The sequence below is a fragment of the Pteropus medius genome, unplaced genomic scaffold (genome assembly GCF_902729225.1).
Source record: "Pteropus medius unplaced genomic scaffold, Ma_sr-lr_union100, whole genome shotgun sequence".
Taxonomy (NCBI): domain Eukaryota; kingdom Metazoa; phylum Chordata; class Mammalia; order Chiroptera; family Pteropodidae; genus Pteropus; species Pteropus medius.
The window spans coordinates 2,007,363-2,030,680 of NW_024349796.1; the positions used below are offsets into that span (position 1 = coordinate 2,007,363).

The 23,318-nt window shown below is 40.4% G+C and overlaps 1 protein-coding gene across 3 annotated transcripts in view; it reads right to left on the reverse strand.

Moving 5' to 3' along the window:
- PLD5 (phospholipase D family member 5) overlaps positions 1-20,202 on the reverse strand; it is a 355,949-nt gene extending 335,747 nt beyond the window's left edge. Inside the window, exon 1 of one of the 3 annotated variants that reach the window (XM_039883218.1) lies at positions 20,014-20,202. In XM_039883218.1, the coding sequence (XP_039739152.1) occupies positions 20,014-20,202 (189 nt within the window). The remainder of the gene's footprint in view (positions 1-20,013) is intronic. The other 2 variants (XM_039883220.1, XM_039883219.1) reach the window with 2 other exon arrangements.
- Between the last annotated feature and the right edge of the window lie 3,116 nt (positions 20,203-23,318).

The window sequence follows — 23,318 nt, forward strand, 5'->3', positions numbered from 1 at the left end:
CCAAAGAGAGGAACATTCTACAAAATACCTGAGTAATACTCCTTAATCTGTCAAGGTCATGGATTCTGTCTAAGATGGAGACTTATGGGGTTCCTGAACTCACCTGCTCCCACAGACACACCAAATCTACAGGTACACGTGGAAACCAGCCGAGCAACGCTTACGTGTTGGGAAAATGCAGGAAAGGTTGAGACATACTCTTGCCATAGACTCACCCCCACACAGCAACACAATCAGGAGAAGACTCACAACTCCCAGCTTTGACCTGAGGAGCGAAAGGTTTGGACTCAACATCTAGCGTCCGGGCTTCTCAAACTTCCATCTGAGGGCTAGGTCCCAAATAACCTAGCTCTGAAAGCCAATGAGGCATAGGAAAAAAAATAGAAAAAGAAATTTTTTAATGGGCTCTGAGGACTCACCAGGGCTATCCCCCAGGGCTCAGAGCACAGCCAGCAGAGAGCAAGCATGTCTCGCCATCTTTCTCTAAAAGAGACAAATTTTCATATCCTAAAAGCTGCAGCCTGAGGGTCAGGTTTGTAATGTAACGCATACCTAGGGGTCTACTGTAATCCTCTCTGAAGACCTGGGAGGCCGATGGGCGCCATCGTCACATTCTTCCTCTGCCCTGCGCCATGTCGCTAATATCTCCCTGAAAGAAGCTTTTGCACACACCTGGTGTCCTAGCTTTTGTGGCTGCTGCCCAGGGGGTGTAACACTTGAACACCTGGCTCTGGTAGCTAGCAGGGCATACGTTTGCAGGTTCCACAGGACAGTATAAAACTAAGAAATAGTTCTTAACCTGCTATCCTCCCAGGGCTCATCACAGAGGCAGTGAAGGGAAATGTCATCTCCAGTCTTTCCCAGAAAGAGGGCTATTTGCATACTTTAAAGCTGCTGCCCAAAGGTCTGGTTTCCAATTAGCCTAGATCTAGTGTTCGCTGAGATCCTCCTGTTTGGGATATTGACAGTTCCTGGCAAACTTTCAACTACCGGAGGAGCCACTAAGAACAAAGAAGGTGGCTTGGACAATCACAAGGGTTGGAGAGACAGCCAAGACCTAGGGAGACCGGAAGAGGTGGCTGTTTAATGCGCAGAAACCAACAGTCAAGGAAAATGAAGCGACACAGAAGCTCGTTCCAAACAAAAGAACAAGATACAATTCTAGATACAGATGTTAATGCAATGGAGATAAGTGATTTATCTGATAAAGAGTTCAAAGTATTTCTCCCAAAGATGCTTGCTGGGATAAGGAAGACAATGCACGAACAAAACGAGAATTTCAACACAGAAATTGAAAATATAAGAAAGATCTAAACAGAAATCACAGAGGTGAAGAATAAAATAACTGAATTGAAAAATTCAATGTAAAGTTTCGACAGCAGACTAGAGTGAGCAGAAGAAAATTTTAGTGAATTCAAAGATAAGGCAGTAAAATTCACCCGATCGGAGAAGCAAAAGAAAATGAAAAAATAGTGAAGACATTTTAAAGTACTTAGGGAACACTATCAAGCAGGACAATATTCACATTCAGAAGGAGAAGAGAGAGAAGAGGCAGAGGGAGAAGAGAAGAGAAAGAAGAAGGGGCAGAAAACTTATTCAAAAAAATAATGGCTAAAGACTCCTCTAACCTGGGGGGGGAAAAAAACAGTCACCCAGATCCAGAAAGCCCAGAGAGTTCAAACTAAAATAAATCCAAAGAGACTCACACCAAGACACATTGTCAAAAGGTCACAAGGAGAGACTCTTAAAAGCAACAAGAGTAAAGCAATTTGCTACACACAAGGAAACCATAAGACTAACAGCAGGTTTTTCAGTAGAAACTTTGCTGGCCAGAAGTGAGCGGTATAATATATTCAAAGTGCTAAAACAAACAACACCCTCCCCCACCAACCAAGAATACTCTACCCAGCAAAGCTGTCCTTCAGAATTGATAGAGTGATAGTTTTCCACACAGGAAAAGTTATGGAATGCATTACCATTAGACTGGCCATACAAGAAATGTTAAAGGGACTTTTCAAGCTCAAATAAATGGATGCTGATTAGTAACAGAAAGACCTATGAAAATATAAGACTCACTGGTAAAGGTATAGTTAGATGCAGAATACATTAATGTAATTGTGGTAAGTCACTTAATCTGGTATGAAGGTTAAAGGACAAAAATAGCAAAAGTAACTACAATTACAATAACATTAATGGATACACAAGTAAAAATATAAATAGTAACATTAAAAACATTAAACATTATGGGGGAATAAAAATATAGAGCTTCAGTATGAGCTCAAACGTAAGTTGTTATCAGTTTGAAATAGAATGTTGTAAATATAACATATTTTTGCATACACCTCACGGTAATGACAAAGCAAAAACCTATAATAGATACGCAAAAAGGTCAAGAGAAAGGAATCTAAGCATACCACTACAGAATAAATCAACAAATCACAGATGAAGAAGCAAAAGAAAGAGGAACAAATTAATAAAAAACAATTAACAAAATTCCAATGGTAAGTCCATATCAATAATTACTTTAAATGTATATGGAATAAATTCTTCTAGAAAAAGACAGAGTGGCTGAATGGATTTTGAAAAAAGAGAGTGAGAGATACAACCTGCAAGAGACACACTTCAGATTTAAGGACAAACACAGACAGAAAGTAAAGGAATGGAAAAGACACTCCATGCAAATGGAAGCAAAAGAAAGCAGGGGTAGGTATACTAATATATTCATTATACTATATTTATATTATATTTATATTATGCTTTAAGCCACAGACTGCAATAAATGGCAAATACAGTCATTATATAATGATAAAGAGGTCAATGCAACAGGAGAATTGAACATTTATGCATCCAACATAGAAGCACCTAAATATATAAAGCAAATATTAACAGACTAGAAAGGAGTAGACCGTAATACAATAATATCAAAGGACTTCAATACCCCATTTTCGACAATGAATAGATCATTCAAACAGAAAATCAATAAAGAATTACTGAACTAAAATTATATTTAAGATACACATTCTTCTCAAATGTACATGGAATATTATCTAAGGTAAATCATACATTAAGCCATAAAATAAGTCTTAATAAATTTAAGAATACTGAAATCATATCAAGCATCTTTTCCAAACATATGGTATAAAACTAGAAATCAAATGGAAAATTCACAAATAAGCGGGTATTTTTTTTAAAGGTACCAAAAAACCGAAGGGGTCAATGAAGAAATCAAAAGAGATACTGAAAAATATCTGGAGACAAATAAAAAGGAAATACTACATATCAAAGTTGCGGGATGCAACAAACGCAGTTTCAGGAAGGACGGACATAGTGATAAACTTCTACATTAAGAAAAAAAGCTCCAATAAGCAACGTGCTCTACTCCTCGAGGAACTAGGGGGGGAAACAAAAAAGGAACCAAACTCGAAGTTAAGAGAAGGAAGAGATAACAAAGATCAGAATGAAGATAAATGAAATAGAAACTGAAAAAGAAAATAGAAACAAAGAAGCTAAACACCATTTTTTAAGATAAGCGAAATATATGAATCTTTAGCTAGACTTACCAAATAAAAAAAGGGAGGAGACTCAACTAAATAAAATGAAATGAAAGAGGAGACATTACAATGGATACCATACAAATAAAAAGGATCCCAAATGACTACTATGAACAATTATACACCAAAAAGTTAGAAAACATAGAAGAAATTGATAAATTCCTAGAAACATAAAACCTCCTGAGACCGAATCATGAGGAAATGAGAAAATCTTAGCAGACCAATTACTAGTAAGGAGATTGAATCAGTAATTAAAAACTTCCTAACAAACAAAAGTTCAGGACCAGATGGCTTCACTGGTGAATTCTACCAAACATTTTAAAAAGAATTAATCCCAATACTTCACAAAGTTTTCAGAAAAAATAGAACAAGAAGGAACGCTTCCAAACTTATGAGGCCAGCATTTACCCTCATACCAAAACCAAACAAGGACACTTCAGGAAAAGAAAATTATAGGGCAATATCACTGATAAACACAGATGCAAAAATCTTCAACAAAATATCAGCAAACCAAGTTCAACAATACAATAAAAGGATCAGACGCCAGGACCAAGTGGGATTTATTCCACGGATGTTAGGATGGTTCGACATCCGCAAATCAATCAGTGTATTATACCACATAAACAAAATGCAGGTAAAAAGTCATCTGATGAACTCAAAAGATGCAGAAAAATCATTCGATAAAATTATAAATCCATTTATGATAAAAACTCTCAAATCACATGGAGAGAGAATGTACCTAAACAATTAAAAGCCATAAATGGCAAGTCCACAGCTACTATCATACTCAGTGGTGAAACGATGGACGCTTATGCTATAAGATGGGGAACTAGATAAGAATGCTCACTCTCACCACTTCTATTCAATGTAGTATTAGAAGTCCTAGCCACACACTAAGCGAGAAAAAAAAAAATAAAAAGCATCCAAATTGGAAAGGAAGAAGTAACACTCACTATCTGCAGATAACATAATACTATAGAGAGAAAACCCTAAAGACTCCACCAAAAAAAAAAAAAAAATGTTAAAACTAATAAATGAATTCAGTAAAGTTGCAGGATACAAAATCAATATACAAAAATCTGTTGCATTTCTATATACTAATAACAAACGATCAGAAAGCAATTAAGAAAACATTTACAACTGCATCAAAAAGAATAAAATACCTAGGAATAAATTTAACCAAAGCAATGAAAAGCCTTTATAATGAAAACTATAAGTCATTGATGAAAGAAGTTGAAGAAGACACAAATAAATGGAAAGATTCCATACTCATGAATTGGAAAAATATTGTTAAAATGTCCACACTACCCAAAGCAATGTACACATTCATTGTAATCTTTATCAAAATTTCGAGAGCATTTCTCACAGACATAGAACAAACAATCCTAAAATGTGTATGAAACCATGAAAGACCTTGAATAGCCAAAGCATCTTAAGAAAGAACAACAAAGCTGGAGGCATCATGCTCCCTTATTTCAAACTACATTGCAAAGCTATGTCATCAGCAGTGTGGTATTGGCATAAAAACAGACACATAGATCAATAGAACAGATTAAAGAGCCCAGAAATAAACCCATGCATGTATAGCCAATTAATTTATGACAAAGGAGCCAAGAATATTCAATAAAGAACAATCTCTTCAATAAATGGTATTGGGAAACGAGACAGCCACATGCAAGAGTGAAACTCTTGCCATATACAAAAATTAACTCAAAATGGTTCGAAGATTTGAAAGTAAGGCCGAAATCCATAACATTCTTAGAAGAAAACATAGGCAGTTTTGACATTGATCTTGGTGATGGTTTTGTGGATTTGATGTCAAAAGCAAAGGCAACAAAAACAAAAATAAACAACAGGGACTACATCAAACTAAAAAGTTTCTGCACGTCAAAGAAAACCATTAACAGAATAAAAAAGCAACCTAGCAAGTGGGAAAAAATATTTGCAAAACATATACGTGATAAGGAGTTAATATCCAAAATGTATAAAGAACTTACACAACTCAAAAGCAAAAAAAACCCAAACAAACAAACAAAAAAAAAAACAATCAATTAAATAAATAGGCAGAGGATCTAAATGGCTATTTTTTCCAGAGGACTTACAGATGGCCGCCAGGTACATGAAAAGATGTTCAACATCAATAATCACCAAGAAAATACAAATCAAAACCACAATGAGATGTCACCTCACACCTGTTAGAATGCCTATCATCAAAAAGATAAAAAAAAAAAAAAAATGTTGGCAAGGATGTGGAGAAAAGGGAACTCTTGTGCACTGTGGGTGGGAATGTAAATTGGTGCAGTCACTACAGGAAACAGTATGGAGGGTCCTCAAAAAATTAAAAATAGAACTACCATATGAGCCAGCAATTCCTTTTCTGGGTATTTATCCAAAGAAAATGGAAATAGGATATCGTGCTCACTGCAGCATTATTCCCAATAGGCAGATGTGGAAACAACTTAAATGTCCATCAGCAGATGAGTAAAGATGCGGGGTGTGTGTGCGTGTGTAAATATGTATAAAATAAAATATTACTCAGCCATGAGAAAGAAGGAAATCCTGTCATTTTCAACAGCATGGAGGACTTGAGGGCAATATGCTAAGTGAAATAAGCCAGACGGAGATGGAGAAAACTAATAACACATAATATCACTTATATGTAAATTTTTTTTAAAAAGTCGAACTCATAGAAATAGAGAGAAAAGTGGTTGCCAGGAGCTGGTGGGTGGAGGAAATAGGGAGAGGTTGGTAAAAGGGCCCAAACTTTCAGTTATAAGATGAATAAGGTCTGAGGATCTAATGTATGACATGGTGACTACAGTTGATAACACTATCATATAATTGAAATTTGCTAAGAGTAGAACTTAAATGTTCTCACACATCAAAATAAAAAAAAGATAAATATGTGAGATGATAGATGTTTTCATTAATTTGATGGTGGGACTCCTTTCACTTTAAATAGCTTAAGATTTTATTAGTCAATTACTTCGATAAGCGGGAAAGGAAGCCTATCACGGTCGTGAAAAATGAGAAGAGCCTGAGAAACTGCCACAGACCATAGGCAGATGAAGGATATATGACAACTAAATGCAATGTGTTACCCTGGATTGAATCTTGGAACAAAAGAAGGACATTAATTTAAAAACTGGTGAAATTCTAATAAAGTCTAGAGTTGAGAAGTTAATATTAAAGGAAACTGAAATTGATGAGTGACATCCAGGAAATGCCTTTACTATCTCTGTAACTTTTCCATAAATCTAAATGTATTCCAAAATAAAAGTCTATTTAAAAAAAGATGCATGTGCACATGCCCTGGATTATAGCAAGAAGATCTTAGGGAATGGAAAAAGTTTGGGAATCAACGAGACAGAAAATCATAGCAGGATATTGAGGATCAAGACTGGCAGGTCTTTAATGCCATTTGGGCAGTTTTGACACATTCCCTGCTGCAGAGTATCTTACAGTTTCAGATCAAGTACACTCAAGCAGAGCAGGGCAGAGGCTAAATAATGAATGAGCAGATTTAGACATGGCAACAAGTCAGACCAAAGTACTTAGGGAAAATTAAAAAGTTAATTCTCCTCTTGACTCATTAAAACTAAGATATATTGAAATTAAAATTTTAAAAATGCACCATAAACGATAACATTAGATAGTGGAACAGGTTGCTAAAATGGCCATAAAACCACTATTTCCCAAGTCTTAGACAAAATTAATGGAATCTCAACCTGCGGATGGTTTAGATGCAGCCTTGTCTATTACCTTCTCCATCTGACATTTAATAAGCCTTTCCGGTAATTTCTCATGGAGCTTCTGATGTTTCTTTCTACTGAATTGTTGCATTTAATGTAGATAGCTTTTTTCTGGCAAGTAGCATATGCCACCTTATTTTTTCACTCATGTGTATAAGTCCCGCCTCTCCAAGCACATACTCATTCATTTATTCACTCACTCGTTTAATAGTCAAGTTGATCAATAGTGGACGTCCACCAGGCACTGTGCTGGGCGTTAAGGCTACTTTGTTATGAATAAGACACCGTTGTCCTCAAACTTTCCACTGAGAGCAAAAGATAGACAGTTAATTAAGTTATTTAAAAAGAAAAGTATGTTAAGTGCTGTAACAGATGCCTGCCCGTGACGGTCTGGGGCCACACAGGAGGGACATCAAACCAGGCTTTAGATTCAGAGGTGAAATCATTTAAGTTAAGTTCCGAAGAACTAGCTCTTAAGCAAAGGCCCAACTGTATACACTGGAATCTTCCCAAGCCTGAAGCTCGCTTCCTTGCAGAGAGCAGGAATTGGAGTGTTTGCTAATTATGATCATAATAATATTGAGAAAATGGATCAAGACAATAGCAATGGCCTGGGTCCAGGATACAAAGTTAAATAAATAAATATATATTCCAACTCTCAAGGAGTTTTTGGAATTTTCCCCGTTTATCCTTGTGTCCATCATGTCAATCACAATTTCTGGGACGTCCTTGGCACCGAGTCCCATGAACTCTTACTTCACAATATTTCTCGCATCCGTCCCTCCTAAAGCTTATACTCCCACCGAATGCTTTTATCCCTTCCCATCTCTACCTCTCAGAGAAACTTTAACTGGTCCCTCCACTTCCAGGCCCCCTTTTCCAGACACTGTGCGCCACCATGAGATTTTCTGAAGCCAATACTTGTTAAATAAAGTGGCTTATGAAATATCTCCCCTTTGCTTATGGAATAAAGCCCGAAATTTTCAGTTTGCCATTCAAATCCTCAGGCCCTCGGTGGTCTTACCCTAATCTATCACTGTGTTTTCACAGCCAACATTCCATTAAACAAACCCTTAAACAAACCCTTAAACAAATCCTGTCCTTCAGTCATACTTGTTAACTCAATCGTCTTCCAAACATGCTTTTTGCTGCCCAGATTCCACTCTGAGCCTTAGTTCAGGCCAGTCCTACATCCAGCAGCTCTTTTTCCTTGGCTCCCAGAGCCCAGGACAAACCTCTGCCTCGGGTGACACCTTCTTTGACCACCATCTCTAGACAAAGAGTGATTTAAGGTTTCTCAACCCCAGGTTACTATTCAGTAAACAACTGCTCCTGAAGGGAGCTCGATAAGGTCTTATTAAAGAATAAACAGGCCAGTGGGGAAGACAACATATCATCGGAATATAGTATAATTACTTAAGGCCACTCTATTAAGACCGGGAGACATAGCAGCCCTACCTAATACATAGAAACAAACACAGGGAGGCAACCAAAACAGAGAATAAAGAAACATGTCTCTAATGAAAGAACAAAACAAAGCTCCAGAAGAAAGAACTAAACAAAATGGAGACAAGCAATCTACCAGATGCAGAGTTCAAAACACTGATGTTAAGGATGCTCAATAAACTTCGGGGAAAAGTACATGAACTCAGTGAGAACTTTAACAAAGAGACAGAAAATATAAAAATGGAGATAGATGATATAAACAAGAACCAGTCAGAAATGAAGGAAAGACTACCTTAGGAGGAATCAACAGATTAGATGAAGCAGAGAATCGAATCAGCAATTTAGAAGCTCAAGCAGCAGGAAAAACAACAACCAAAACAGCAACAAGAAAAAAGAATCCAAAAAATAAGGACACTTTAAGGGGCCTCTGGGACAATATCCAGTGTACCAATATCCACATCATAGAGGCACAAGGAGAAGAGAGAGTGAAAGGAATTGAAAACCTACTTAAAGAAATGACAGGAAACTTCCCTAACCTGGTGAAGGAAACAGACATACAAGCCCAGGAAGTGCAAGGAGTCTCAAACAAGATGGACCCAAAGAGGCTCACACCAAGACACATCTTAATTAAAAAGAGAATCTAAAAATCAGCAAAAGAAAAACAGTTACCTGCAAGGAAGCTCCCATTAGACTGTCAGTTGATTTCTCTTTGCAGGCCAGAAGGGACTGGAACGAAATAGTCAAAGCGATAAAAAGCAAGGACCTATAACCAAGACTACTCTACCCAGCAAAGCTATCATTTAAAATTAAAGGACAGATAAAGAGCTTCCTAGACAAGAAAAAGCTAAAGGAGTTCATCACCACCAAACCAGTATTACAAAACATGTTAGAGGGACTTCTTTAAGAAAAAGAAAAAAAGATCAAAAATATAAATAATGAAATGGCAATAACTACATATCTATCAATAATCACTTTAGATTTAAATGGATTAAATGCTCTAATCAAAAGATAGAATAGTTGAATGCATAAGAAAACAATTCCTTTACATATACTGCCTACAAGAGACCCATTTCACATCGAAAGACACACACAGACTGAAAGTGAAGACATAGAAAAAGATATTTCATGAAAATGGAAACAAACAAACAAAAAAGCTAAGGTAGCAATACTTACACCAGACAAAATAGGCTTTAAAGCAAAGGCTATATAACAAGAGACAAAATAGGTCCCAGTAATCCCACTTCTGGATATTTATCTAAAGAAACTCAAAGAGACATGTGAATCCATATGTTCACTGCAGCATTATATACAGTAGCCAAGACATGGAGGCCACCCTGGTGTCCATCAGTGGATGAATGGATAAAGAAGAGGTGGTACATATATACAATGAAATATTACTTGGCCGTAAAAAAAAAAAAAAGAAGGAAATCTCGCCTCTGCAACAACATGGATGGACCTGGAGGGTGCTGTGCTGAGTGAAGTAAGTCAGACAGAGAAAGATAAGTGCCACGTGATTTCACTTACATGTGGAATCTAAAGAACAAGGCGAATGGACATGCAGGGCAGAAACAGACTCATAGATGCGGAGAGCTTTTTGATGGTTGCAGGGTAGGAGGGGACTTGGAGTGGGTGGATGAAAGCGGGGGAAGGGATTAAGAAGTACAAGTTGGTAGTTATAAAACAGTCACAGGGATGTAGAGTATAGCAGAAATAACACGGTCAATAATGTTGTAATAACTATGTACGGTGTCCAAAGGGCATTAGACTTACCAGGGTGATCACTTCACAAGTTATGCAACGTCTAATCACTGTGCTGTACACCTGAAACTGAAATAATGTATGCCGACAGTATGGCGCATGTAATTGAACAATTTAAAAATTATTCAGAAAAAAGGATAGTGCAATATGCACATCAGAGATGACATGAAAGCAGATGGTGTGGGTAAGGAAAGCGCCCAGGAAGCCATACCCTGGGAAGTGACGAGTAAGAGTCATTTATGTGAAGACAATGACAGAAGGCATCATGGCCGAAAATGTATGGGCCAGAGAGAGGAAGACGGGAGAAGCACAGTCTGAGCAGAGTGCAGCCAAAGATAAGCAATAAGCAAGGTGAAGGGCACTGTACATTTTGCTTTTTTGGGTAAACTATCATTGAAATATGATATAAAATATGTAAATCTTCAGTGTATAGCTTGATAAATATTACTTTGTAATCACCTCCTAAAAAATGAGTTAGAACACTGTCGGCCCCCCAGAAGCCTCCCGAGTGCCCATTTCACCCTCAAAGGTAATCATTAATTCTGATTTCTTTATCTATAATTTAGCTTTGCCTGTTTTTTCACATAAACAGAATCCTATAGTCTGTATCTGTCTTCTCTCACTCATTACTATGTCTGAAAGAGCCATTTATTTACATTAATGAATATATAGAGAGATGTACATATGTAATTAAAGTATATAAAAATTTATTAGCCATTCAATTATATTGGAAATTAGGATATTAGCTACTAGAATAGGGGATAGTCAACTCTACTGGCTATTAGAGATGCATCCTAGTGGGAACTCTACCAAAATAAGGCTTCGATAAGTATTCACGTATATGTCTTTGGCGCACAGGAACATACATTTGATGCATACACAGTTTAAACTGCTGAGTCATTCATAAGATATACATGTGTCCAAATTAGTAGATACTGCAGTTTTCCAAAGTGGCTCTATAAATTATAGCCCTACCAGAAGTTTGGAAAGCTATAGATGTTCCATATTTTCATCAAAACTTGTTACTGTCAATCATTTTAATTTCAGCCATGTTGATGACTTTTAATAGTATGATTTTGTTTCAGCTGTTTAGTTCCTTGATGACTGATGACATCAAGCACCTTTTCTTGTTCAAATGTTCTGCTCATTTTTCTGTTGGGTTGTCTTATTGATTTGTAGGTACTTTTTATATATTCCGGCTAAAACCTTTTGTCAGAGAGTATATTGGAAAATATACATATATATCCTGCTTTGTGACTTACCTTTTCATTCTCTGAATGGACTCCTTTAGACAAAATTATTTAAATTTAATGTAGCTCAGTTTACTAATCTTAATAAACCAGTATTATTAAAACTCCTTAAGAATTTTTTTCCTAGTCCAAGTTGATGAAGATTTTTTATTATATTACTTTCTAGAAGCCTCATTTTTTCACTTTCTAATTTAGTTCTACAACCCACATCTACCAGACTTTTGTGTGTGGCATGAAAGAGTCATCGCGATCCATTCAATACAGCATATAACTGACTCCATCGATTTTTTAAAAAACCATCTCCTTCCCACTGCACTTCTGTGCCTGCCACTTTTGTCATAAATCAAGTACCTATCAATAATAAAGCATGCACAAGTCTGTTCTTGCACTCGCTAGTCTGTCAATTGATCTATTCATTTATCTTGCACCAATACCACACTGCTTTAATTAACGCAGCTTTATAAGTTTTGCTATCTGGAAGCAAAGTCCTCTAACTTTGTTCCTCATCGAGATTATCTTAGCTATGCTTGGTGTGTTGCATTTCTATATAAGCAAACTTGTTGGGACTTTCACTGGAATTGTATTTACTTTATAGATTAATCTGGGGGAGAATGAAAGAGGCCTTACCAGTCTCCTTAAGTATTTGATATTTTTATGCTAGAGTTATTCCTAAGTATCGGATATTTTTATGCTAATGTAAATGGTAATGGTTTTTAGTTGTTTTTGAAATATTTTCCTAATTTAATCTTGTATATTGACTTTGTATCCAGAGACATTATTAACTCAGTATAATTACTAATATTATTAATTAATATTATTAATAATTATTTATTAATGTTATTATTAATTAATAATATTATTAATTATACTGTAGGTTGCTTTGCATTTTTGAATGTACTTGGTCATGTCATCTGCTAATGACAATTATTGCATTAATTATAACTGCCTGTAAAATGCTGAATAAAAGTGATGATGATGGACATCTGTCAGATAATTTTTCAATATTTCCTCATTAACTGATTCTTTTTAAAGAAACTGTTCATCAGAATAAAATTTCTTTTTATTTCCAGTTTGTTCGAAATTTTATCACACATAGGTACAGAATTTTATCAAATGCTTTTATTTCATCTATTGAGATAATGATATGGGGTTTACTTTCATTTCGTTAATGTGATAAATTACATTAACTGAGTTCCAAATTTTATATCAACTTTGCATTACTAGAATAAATTTAGCTTTGTTTATATGTTATTATATAGGACAGGATTCATTACTTATTTTTAAACTGTATTTCGTCCTTGTCTAAACAAGTTCTTTGAAGGCAGTGTTTTATACTATTTAGTATTTTCTGAATTATTCATAACGCTGCAATCGTAACTGTATTTATGAAACTATAAACATCCCGAGGAAGGGACCCTGCTCCAGTCTTGGTCTATTCTCTGTCACGTAAATGCTTGGTGAGTGAAAGTCTTCATAATCTCCTAACAAAGTGTCTTTCACATAAAAGACACTCTCAATAAATATCTGTTGATGATGGGTTTGCCAGTTATTGTTTTTTTTTTTTAATTATTTCAGTGAGGCCCAGCTTCTCAACTTAACTCACGTTATTGTTGGATCAGACCTAACAACCTATTGGCAGTAAGGAGCACAATAATAGCTCTGTTCAGAAAAACATCATGCTCCAAGGCTCACTATCTACTTTAGAGAATAAAGAACCATATTTATCACCCAATGGCCACGACAGCCAGTCCCCAAGTAGTTCACGTTCACGTTGGAGACAGCAGTAAGATTTTCCAATGTTCATGAGTCTACCTGGGAAAGTGCCATGTTCTTCATTCTTCTCTGTAACCCCTGCCAAAGGGTTTGATTTGTGAGTTTTGAAGTTGGGCTAATTTTTCTGTTTCTGAGAAAATATAAATGTATTTTTTTTGGTAAAAAAAGTCTGTCTCTTTCTAAATATCTTTTTCGATTATAGTTGACATTTAATACTACATTGATTTCAGGTGTACATCACAGTGATTAGACATTTAAATAACTTAAATAATTTAAATAACAAAGTGATCACCCCAATAAAAAAGTCTGTCTCTTAAACACAGGTTGGCATTTCAACTGTATCTCAACTTTCATGTTGTACTCTAAACTCTCACAGCACCATCTGTGTAGGTATGAATCTTAGGCAATTCAGTAGCTTTAAATATCCCCAATATACACACTTCAAGAAAAATTTCTGGGCTGACAGCTTACCACAAACTCTACCTCTACCTAACTGAGCCATATGTCAGCCAACTCAGTACGAAAAGATAACATTACAGCTCCTGCCTTGACCCAGATGTTCAAAAGATTCATCAGATTTCCTGATCTTTGGAGCTGACACAGAAAAACTGAATACTGTTATATAGGTTTCAACCTAAGATAGATACAAAAGTCTTTAAAGAGAAGTAAAAACTTTTAGAGAAACTAGCCAGAAATTGGTATGTGGCTATTATAGGAGAGAAAAAAAAAATCTAATAATCGTGAGCTTCTCAAATAAAATATATTAAACATGATATCACAGACTGTGATGATGTTAAAATAAGTCAATAAGCCACACTCGACAGAGTTCAAAGAAGCCGAAGTTTCTTCAAAACAAATTGAAATGTCAACCCACAGTGAGAGAAGCCCATTAGTGGAATAAATATGCTACCTATAGTAGTTACAAATCCGATAATGGACACAACACCGAGCTCCATTAGAACACACTCAGGAGACGTCTAAACTTTCATATCCTGACCTATGAATTAGAGAGGCAGAGAACCTGCCTCAGCCGAGGCTTTGTCTGTTCTGTTATCTAAAATCACACAGGAAATAATCCCAGTAAACGTGAACGTTCTTAAATGTTAACCAGACTAAAATTATCCAGTTCTAGCCAACAATACACGAACATAGAAAAGGATATTTTCTCCTTGTTTGTTTGACTGACTGATTTTTAAGGGAACATTTTAAAGTCTCATTCCCTTAGGTTGAACTTTGTCTGTTGGTGCTTTACCGATCTACTCTGCGGGGGCTAACACTTTCATAAATCTGCTCTGTGTGACATAAATGGCATTACGTAATAGGAGCCTGGACCACCATGACCAAGTTTGCTGGAATCCATTTACTCCTCACTGATCATGTGAATAATTTAGTCCAGGATGCAAGTGTGCACTTGGCATTTATTTACTATTCACTGGTAACATAAACTCTATTTAAACAGGTCTAAATTCACACTTAGAGGAGAGTTTTGTTGTTGTTGTTCCCCCGCCCAACCCCCAGTGAGGCACTTACTAAACCAAGGAAGAGACTAAGGCTCAGTATAACTGTGACCATTAAGGATTCTGTCTTCTACTCTTTACAAATTTTCTCTTCCGCTTTCTCTTTTAATTTTAAATAGGCTTGCTGAGCTACCACGCAGACAAATCTCAGCACAGAGCTGGGAAGGAAAGGGGGGGGTGGTAGGGATGGAGCTAGGAGCAGGTAGGTCTCTGCTAGCAGAGCCTGCAGAGAGAGTGGGGACTCAAGAGTCAGCCTCAGAATAGCAGCTGTGAGCAGACAGGGGCCCACTGGTCCAGGAAAGAGTAAGGCCCCCAGGGGATGAACCGGAGGCCAGGCAAAGAGGCAGCCTACCAGGCTCTAGGTAGTGAGCTGGCCTTGCTGGCTAAAGGACCCACACATCCTGGGTCCAGAACCATAATGCAGGCAGGCTGATCTCAAATGTGAAAACCAGAAGTTCTTTGCATGGAATGTGAGGGCTCAGCCAGCAAGCCTGGCAACACCGGAGAGGCAGTTACACCTACAGGTCCTGTGTAGTGAGCACTTAGCATGGGCCATGTACCGTGCCGACAGCTTTAGGTGTCATGGTTGCCCTACTGAGCTAGTCTTAGAGGCTCTCTTTCTCTTTCTTCTGAGTCTTGGTCGAATCTCCGTTCCTCATCCCCTCTGAAGCAAGCCTTGGCCATGAAACTTTCTTTGGCCAAGAAACAGGAGTCAAAAATGTACCACTTCTGGGTGGAAGCACTGAGCGACATTACGTGATTCACCAGCTTCCCTTTTCACTTACTGGACAATCATGATATTGAGATGGAGCCTCCATCAGGCCAGGTGAAGAAGGTGAGGAAAATCCCCAGCTACTACAAACTGAGTGTTTGTGTTCCCCCCAATTCATATGCTGACACCTAATCCCCAGTGTGCTGGCACCTGGGGATGGGGCTTCTGGGAGGAGATAGGGTCCCAAAGCTGGAGCCCTCATGGATGGGACAGTGCCTTTATGACAGTCTCCAGAGAGCTCCGTCACTCCTTCCACCACAGGAGGACTCGACAAAAAGAAGACTGTCTATAAACCAGGAAGCAGACTGTCAGCAGATGCCAAACACGTCCTCGCCTTGATCTTGGACTTGCCAGCCTCCGGAACGGTAAGAAATAAATGTTCGTTGTGTATAAGCCACCCAGTCTATGGTATCCTGTTATAACAACCCAAACGGACAAAGACATCTGCCAACCTACGCCGATGAAAAGCGTGAAGGAACATATACTTTTACGATGTTGAGCCCCTGACATTAGGGGCTGTGTGCCACTGCAGTATAGACAGGAACTGTCTCCTTAAACCTGCGCCTCCTTTCTAGAGGACTGTGAATGCACATTCTGGTAACGGCGACGTCTTTGCCTAATATCACATAGTTAACAAGAGACAGAGTGAGATTCTGAACCCAGGTCTGTCTAACCAGAGCCCCACCTTTAACCACACCCCAGCCAAAGCTAATTGAATAGGCACGAGATAAAATAAGGCATCCCTGCCTCCATAAATGTATCAAGAAACTTCACACACACACACACACACACACACAAACTGGCACAAAACCTGGCAACTAAGCAGAGTAGCCTCTGCAACTCTCTCGCTTTGTAAAAAATAAAAAAGAAAACAAAACAAAGAAAGAAAAGAGAAAAGAAAAAGGAGAGAAGTTCAAAGAGGGTATATATCACCAAAGGACATCAGCCTAATGTTTCACTGTCCTCTGAACAGTCAAATCAAATTAAAGAGTGACTCAAAGTGACCCAGGCCCAGGAAGGGCCAACAGGGCAGGGATGGGCTGAGGGGTTGAGGAAGTGGCCCTGTGCGTCCCCTGCTTTGCTAGACCATATCCTTCACTTTCCATCATATCCAAAGTGAACATAGGATCCCACAGAGAACAGACTCCCACCACTTCCCTAATGTAAGGCCACAGGCACTATGGTGCAGAACAGACAGCAAAATGATTCAAGCACTAAGAGCACTGTTTGTAACTAACAGGACACTACACGTGGCCAGCAATTTTACTTTTACCTAAAATTTCCAAGTGAAGTTTAATGTCCAGAATTCACGGTACAAACACGACTTCCTTATAGCTTTTAATCATGACTTAAGAATGGGAAGATTCCCTCACATACATTTATTTCTCACTGGGTGGGTGTTCATTTTAAGTACCAAGCAACCAATGACAGTATGAAATTACATATGGGTTGAAAGTATTCCAATCCTCCACCAATTCAAGTCACTTTTCTCATTTCCAACCAGGGATCAGTCCTGTCGCCTTTAAACTAGACAAGGAAACGTGTCCTCGTTTTCAGCAAAGTGGGTAAAAATATATTCTTTAGCTGTCACTTTACATTGTGTTATTGACTTTCAGATTAAGCAATGCCTCAGAAGTCCCGTCTGAGTCCACACACACGCAGTTCATTTCAGGGAATTCCATTACTGCGATGACTAAATACGTGTGTCATCTGAAGCCATAACTTATTTATGCCCTCAACACTAGGTTGGCTCTTAAAGCATCAGCAAAATAACAGTAGGCTGTTTTCATGCAATGATCTCCATAACAATTATTAATTCATTTTTAACATAATAAAAATAATGATCATCCATTTGAGTAGGCAGACCAAAGGGTGTTTTTTTAACTATCATACATCACCTGTGAACTTTGTATGACACATTCATCCTAATCTCTGCAGTATCTAAATCCAAAGGTGCCACGTGTGTTCAGAATGTTATCTATAATAGTCAACATTACATTTTCATGCTTTGTGTGGCAATAATATACATTACATCCGTTATGGGTTTTTACATATCCAATATCTAATTAGAAATTAACACCAAACTACCTGAAATATCATAATGTACACAACATGATATATATTATAAACTCCCAGGGTTTGAATTCAAATAAAATTTACATTTTTATAATTTAATTTTTCAAAGCACTTTCGTAAATATTATTTCACTTAAAACATTTGTAGATGTTTCAAAGGAGCAAAAGTATATCGCAAAATATTTCCTTTGGAGCAAAGCCCCTTTTTTAATTGAAAGCAAGTATCAAGAAAAACAGAGTATGTCTCATGAAACGCATTTGAGAAAGCAAACAAAAATGCTATGTTGATTTAAATGAACGAGGTGAATGATTTTTTTTTTTTTAAATGAACGCAATGCTCTCTCTTGGAGCACCTGAGAGAAGAAAGTATAGATCTGCAAATGCTTCCAAACAACCAGACCCCCATTTCCTTGGTCTCTAACTCTGGGAAGGGGCTGAGCATCCTATACTTGCCCAGAAAGGTGAGGCTGCCACGGCCCACCTGGTATGACTCATACTTTTAATGAAAACCTAAAAGTGAGAAACCTTTTAAATATAACACATACAGTGTCTGTGACTCAAGAAGACACACTCATAGAAGACTGCACTATTGATTTTCAGTAAGAGAATAAAGGCAATAGATCAGCTAAAAGCACAAGCTGCGAATGAACACACATTACGAGTGAAACTGAAATGAATATACCGTCTACCACCATTCCTAGGCTAGACCATTCTCCCTGGTACTAAAAAATCCGATAACAACATCAACAACCAAATAACAGGAAGATGCTATGTGCTCCCCCTAAGCCTGGAGCTTGCCTTTTGAAGTGGATACAATTGCCTGACAAACAACTTGCCATCCTGGAAGTCTCCTTTCAGTTACTTCCATGGTCTTAAGGATGAGGCATCCTTTTGATACTAAGGAATTGGTTCTCTACACACAAGACAGAGGACAGCCGGTTCTCCAACTCGAAGCTTTGAATTCGAGCTTTCAGTGACTCAATCGGGCCCTCAAAGAAAAGGCAGAGACCTTCCTTTCAGTGTTAGACAAATGCCTTGTTTGCAGGCTCCCTCCTGGAAAGCTTGCTGTCACTGCAAAGGCCAAGGGAAGAGAAGCGTACTTGGGGGCCAGATGGGACTCGGGTCTATGCGGAGGTAGCAGACGTTTGTGAGTTCCAAAGTTCTCCTTGTCTATCACAATTGGCGTGGTGACCCAAATACAAGAGAACCTCCACATTCCATGAACAGACTCAATTTAGATTACGCAGCTCCGCGGGAAGAAATAGCATTCTCTCCGTGGCAGGCTGTGCTACACTCTAGATTACTCTCTTAGTTTCATTTTACCATTTGGTTTAAGGAGATGCTGATGGGTCAGGTTTGGAACTGTGGATTCACTAAATGCCTTTTGGGAGGGCCTCTTTCTTTCCGGAATGGTGAGCCTTAAGGGCTCAGCCTCCGATCCCAGAACGCCTGGCGGGAACCCCGCACTCTTGGAGTGGGGTTCACCGCCCGTCGGCTCCCACCCTCCAGAGTGGCGGGTTTCTGGAGCTGGGCGCTCTGCTCTTTCTTTCGTCTTTCCCCTTGCAACGCGCAAATCTCTCCCCAGTTGGGCTCAGAAGAAACGATCGCCGACTGCTCGTCCCAGAGGACACCCTGCAGAAAACTCTGCTTGTGCGCGGGCCCAGACTGGGTCACCCGCGGCGACAACTTTACGGATTCTTTAACTTGTTTCTGGACAGTGTAAAACAGCCCCAAAGACCCGGGCGGACGCCCCCTCAGAAGCCCACTACCGCGCACCGCCGGGTTCTCGGGACCGCGCTGGTGGCAGTTGCACTTCTTGCTCACCGCGCACCCCAAGAACACGGTGCGAATGAACCCTAACAGCAGGAAGCCTGTGGGGAGGTCGGGGTGTGCGGGGGCCTGGCGATCCTGGGAAAAGAACCTCCTCCCTCCAAAACCCACGGTCATTACGGCAAGAAAGTGCACGAGAAGCCCCGGGTCGGACGGAGGACGCGGACGCCCTGCCTCCGAGTCGGGCCGCCCGCCGAGGTCCCCGTGCGCTCCCGGGCCGCCGCCGCGGTAGGTGGGTGTGCGTGTAGCAGGTGCGGGGCCGAGGCCCGAGGGAGCGAGGCGCCCTTACGTGCTCCAGCTTGTCTTTCCTCCGGAGCCAGACGCTGGCGCTGTAGTCCTGCTGCTTGACGCTGCTGTAGAAGTTCGCGCCCACTCGGGTCAGGCTCGGCGAGGGCTCTTTGGGGCGGCTCTTGAGCCTCATCTGCTCGAAGCCCTCGTGGGGGGAGGCCGAGAGCCACTCGTGCTGCCGGATCTCCATCCTGACATGACCAGACGGCGGCCGGGCGCAGCGGACTCGGGCTGGGCGCGCGGAGCCGGCACCGAGCGCGAGCGGGAGGCCGAGCGGGAGCCGGGGAAGGCGCGGGCGGGCGCGCGGAGCGCGGGGAGCGCTCGGCCGGGCGGGAGGGGCAGCGCGGGCGGAGAGGAACCCCGGAGGAGGAGGCGGAGGGCAGGAGCTGGGGAGGAGGGGAGGAAGTGAGGAAGGAGGGGACGGGAGAAGGGGGCGGGGGCGACAGGGAGGCTGGGAGGGAGGGAGCCTGCTCCCGCGAGGCAGAAGTGCTGGTGCGGGCGGCGTGGCCGCGGTGTCACCCGGCGGCTGCGGTCCCGAGCGAGCGATCCGCACGCCGGCTCCTTGCGGCACCGACTGGGACCCGGGGCCGGGCCGGCGGGAGCGCCGGGAGGCGGCGGGGCGGGTGGGAGGGGCCGCCGCCGGCCGAGCCAGCCCGAGCCCGCAGGTTGGCGCAGTGAGGAGCCGCCACCGCCCCTCCCGCCGCGCCCTGGCCGGGCGGCCGGCTCCGGCTGCGGACCCGCCTGTCTTCCGAGGGCTACACCTCTCCGTCCCGCAGTTTCCTTTGAAAGCGGACCGCCCTTGGAGCGGTGAGCTTGGTCTCCGCGCCTCCTCCCTCCGGCCCCTGGGCGCGGGGCCGGATCCCGAGAGACGCTCGGGAACCACCTCCGCCCTTCCCCCACTCCCGGCCTGCAGCGCCCCCGCACCCCACCCAGGCTTCTCGGGCTTTACGCCTCCTTATTCTGAAAGTTCAATAACTTCCCGCCTCCGGGGGCTAGAGCATAAGGTGCCTAGCATCCCCCAGAAAACGACCACAAGAACATGTGTTTCTCGAGCCTCGCACACTACTTTCCTCTGAGGATGTAGCGATGCGGTACCTGCCGGCCAGGCTCGCAGACCCGCTGCTCCCCCGCCGCGCCCACTTCAAACAAAGCTGCCCGCGGCCCCACCCCAGCGGATCCTGGGCCAGCGACGCCAGGCCCCCTCTGCCGGCGCTCTGCTCATAGGACTATGTGGCCCGGTGCCGTGCAGCTGTTTCTCTTCTTTGCGCCTGGTCCCCTGGCCCAGCTTTTATGTCCCAAGGGGTTTCACACCTGCTTCAGGCCCGGTCTTAAAACAGCCAGGCATGATGATATTTTAGAAATAAGGTGGTCTGTTAATAGTGAACCCTGAAATCTTTTATTTCTTTTCCTATCTTTGGAGACAGCATCTCAAAATATGTTTTCGTTTGACCGAAACGCCAGAGAACTAGTGTTAAGGATTTCTCGGGTCCATTTAAAAGCTTGGGAAGTGTGTGAAAGCTGGAGAAGTACACTGGAGATTTTAAAAGGAGCCAGGCGTGAAGGGAAGCTAACTGCTCTCCCAGCCCTTGGCAGAACCGTTCCCCAGCACTGACCAATGTGGCTGATGGTGTCAAAGAAATTCCGCGTAGGAATTTGAAGTTTTGTGAGGTCAAGGGTTGTGTCTCATGTCTTTTTAAAGTCTCCACAATAGAAGATGATATTGTAATAAGAGTAGTTGAAATAAAAGCCTATGAGCAGTCAATTTAGGGATGAAACAACTAAATACAAATAATGCACACGATTTTTGTTTACTCTAGATTGGTTTTCTTAGGAGATGAATAGTTTGTGTAATATGTGCCCTTGCTGGGTTATCTCAGTCTCTGTTATTTTGGGAGATAAAGATTATCAACCCCATTTTCCCAGTGAGTGAACTGAGGCTCCAGCAGAAATTACACTTCAAAGCAAGGATTTGAACCAGGATTAACAGGCCCTAACACTGTACGTTCCATTGTCTTGTCTCCCATTTTTTACCATGACAATTGAGCTTTTACTGATTTTGCTTTTTTAAAGTATCGATGCACAACTTAAATGACTACAATTATATATCTTCATAATATTGGCGTTAGAGTACCCTGACTGCCTTTCTGTATTGGTTACTTCTGATTTTTGCTTCATAGGATCATACTGTAGGTTATGCGATATATCCAAACCTTGACAAATGACAGACACCCAATTCAGAGTAATAATGAATGTCTCACTGCAGGAGAATTTAAACAAATGGCCTCCAAATCAAGTCAGGTTTTCATATCGAACAGATTTTTTTGAAACTATACCTTTATCGGAAAATCACTGTCAGAGTTGCTACTATCTCCATTTTTTGAAAGGATAATACTGGTAGCATGTGTTACAGGCAAAATACTGAATTGAGCATTGTTATCAATCATAGATAATGTTTGTTATGATCCAAAATATCAGGTAAAGTATAAATTTTTATTTCATACTTAATCTACATGGATATAAAACATAAGGCTGAAAGAATCAAGAGGTAACTGGGAGTATTTTATTAAACCTTTCACAATAATTACCATTTCCATAATATTTACATTGGTAACATGTTTTCATATCCTTTATCACATTGACTTAATGAGAAAATTATCTAAAAGTAGTCTTGGTAATTGTTACTATCTCCATTTTTTGCAAGGAGGAAATTGAAGCTCATGGAGATTAAATGACCTGCTGAAAGCCATGTGTCTAATAATTTCAAAATCAGGTCTATAAGCCAGGTTCACTGACTTCAGAGAAAAGATTTTTTTTTTTTTTACCATGTCAGATCAAAAAAATCTCAGATGAATACTTCTTAGTACTTACATGTTTTATTTCACCAAGTATGACCAGGTTTTATTAAAACTTTATTACTGATGAATAAAACATTTCAATTTTGAGACCTTCTTGGCAGTCCGCGTTATTTCACCCTTAGTTTTCCTCACGCTGTACATAGCCATATTAAAACACTGACACAAGAAATTACTCCATTCCTTGTTGTCCAGAAATGAGTCCAGCAGCTTACAGCAGCATTACTTTTTTTCAAGACTAATTTTTAGGGCCGCGTAAGGTTCCCAACAAAATTTAGAGGAAAGTATAGAGATTTCTCCTTAGCACTGTGTAATGTTCTATTGTCTGGATGGACCACAGTTTATTTATTTATTCACTCACTGCAGGTTATCTCAATTGCTTCCACGTTCTATAAACACCGCATGCAGGTTTTTGTGTGGACATAAGCTTTCACCTCCTTCAGGTAAATACCAA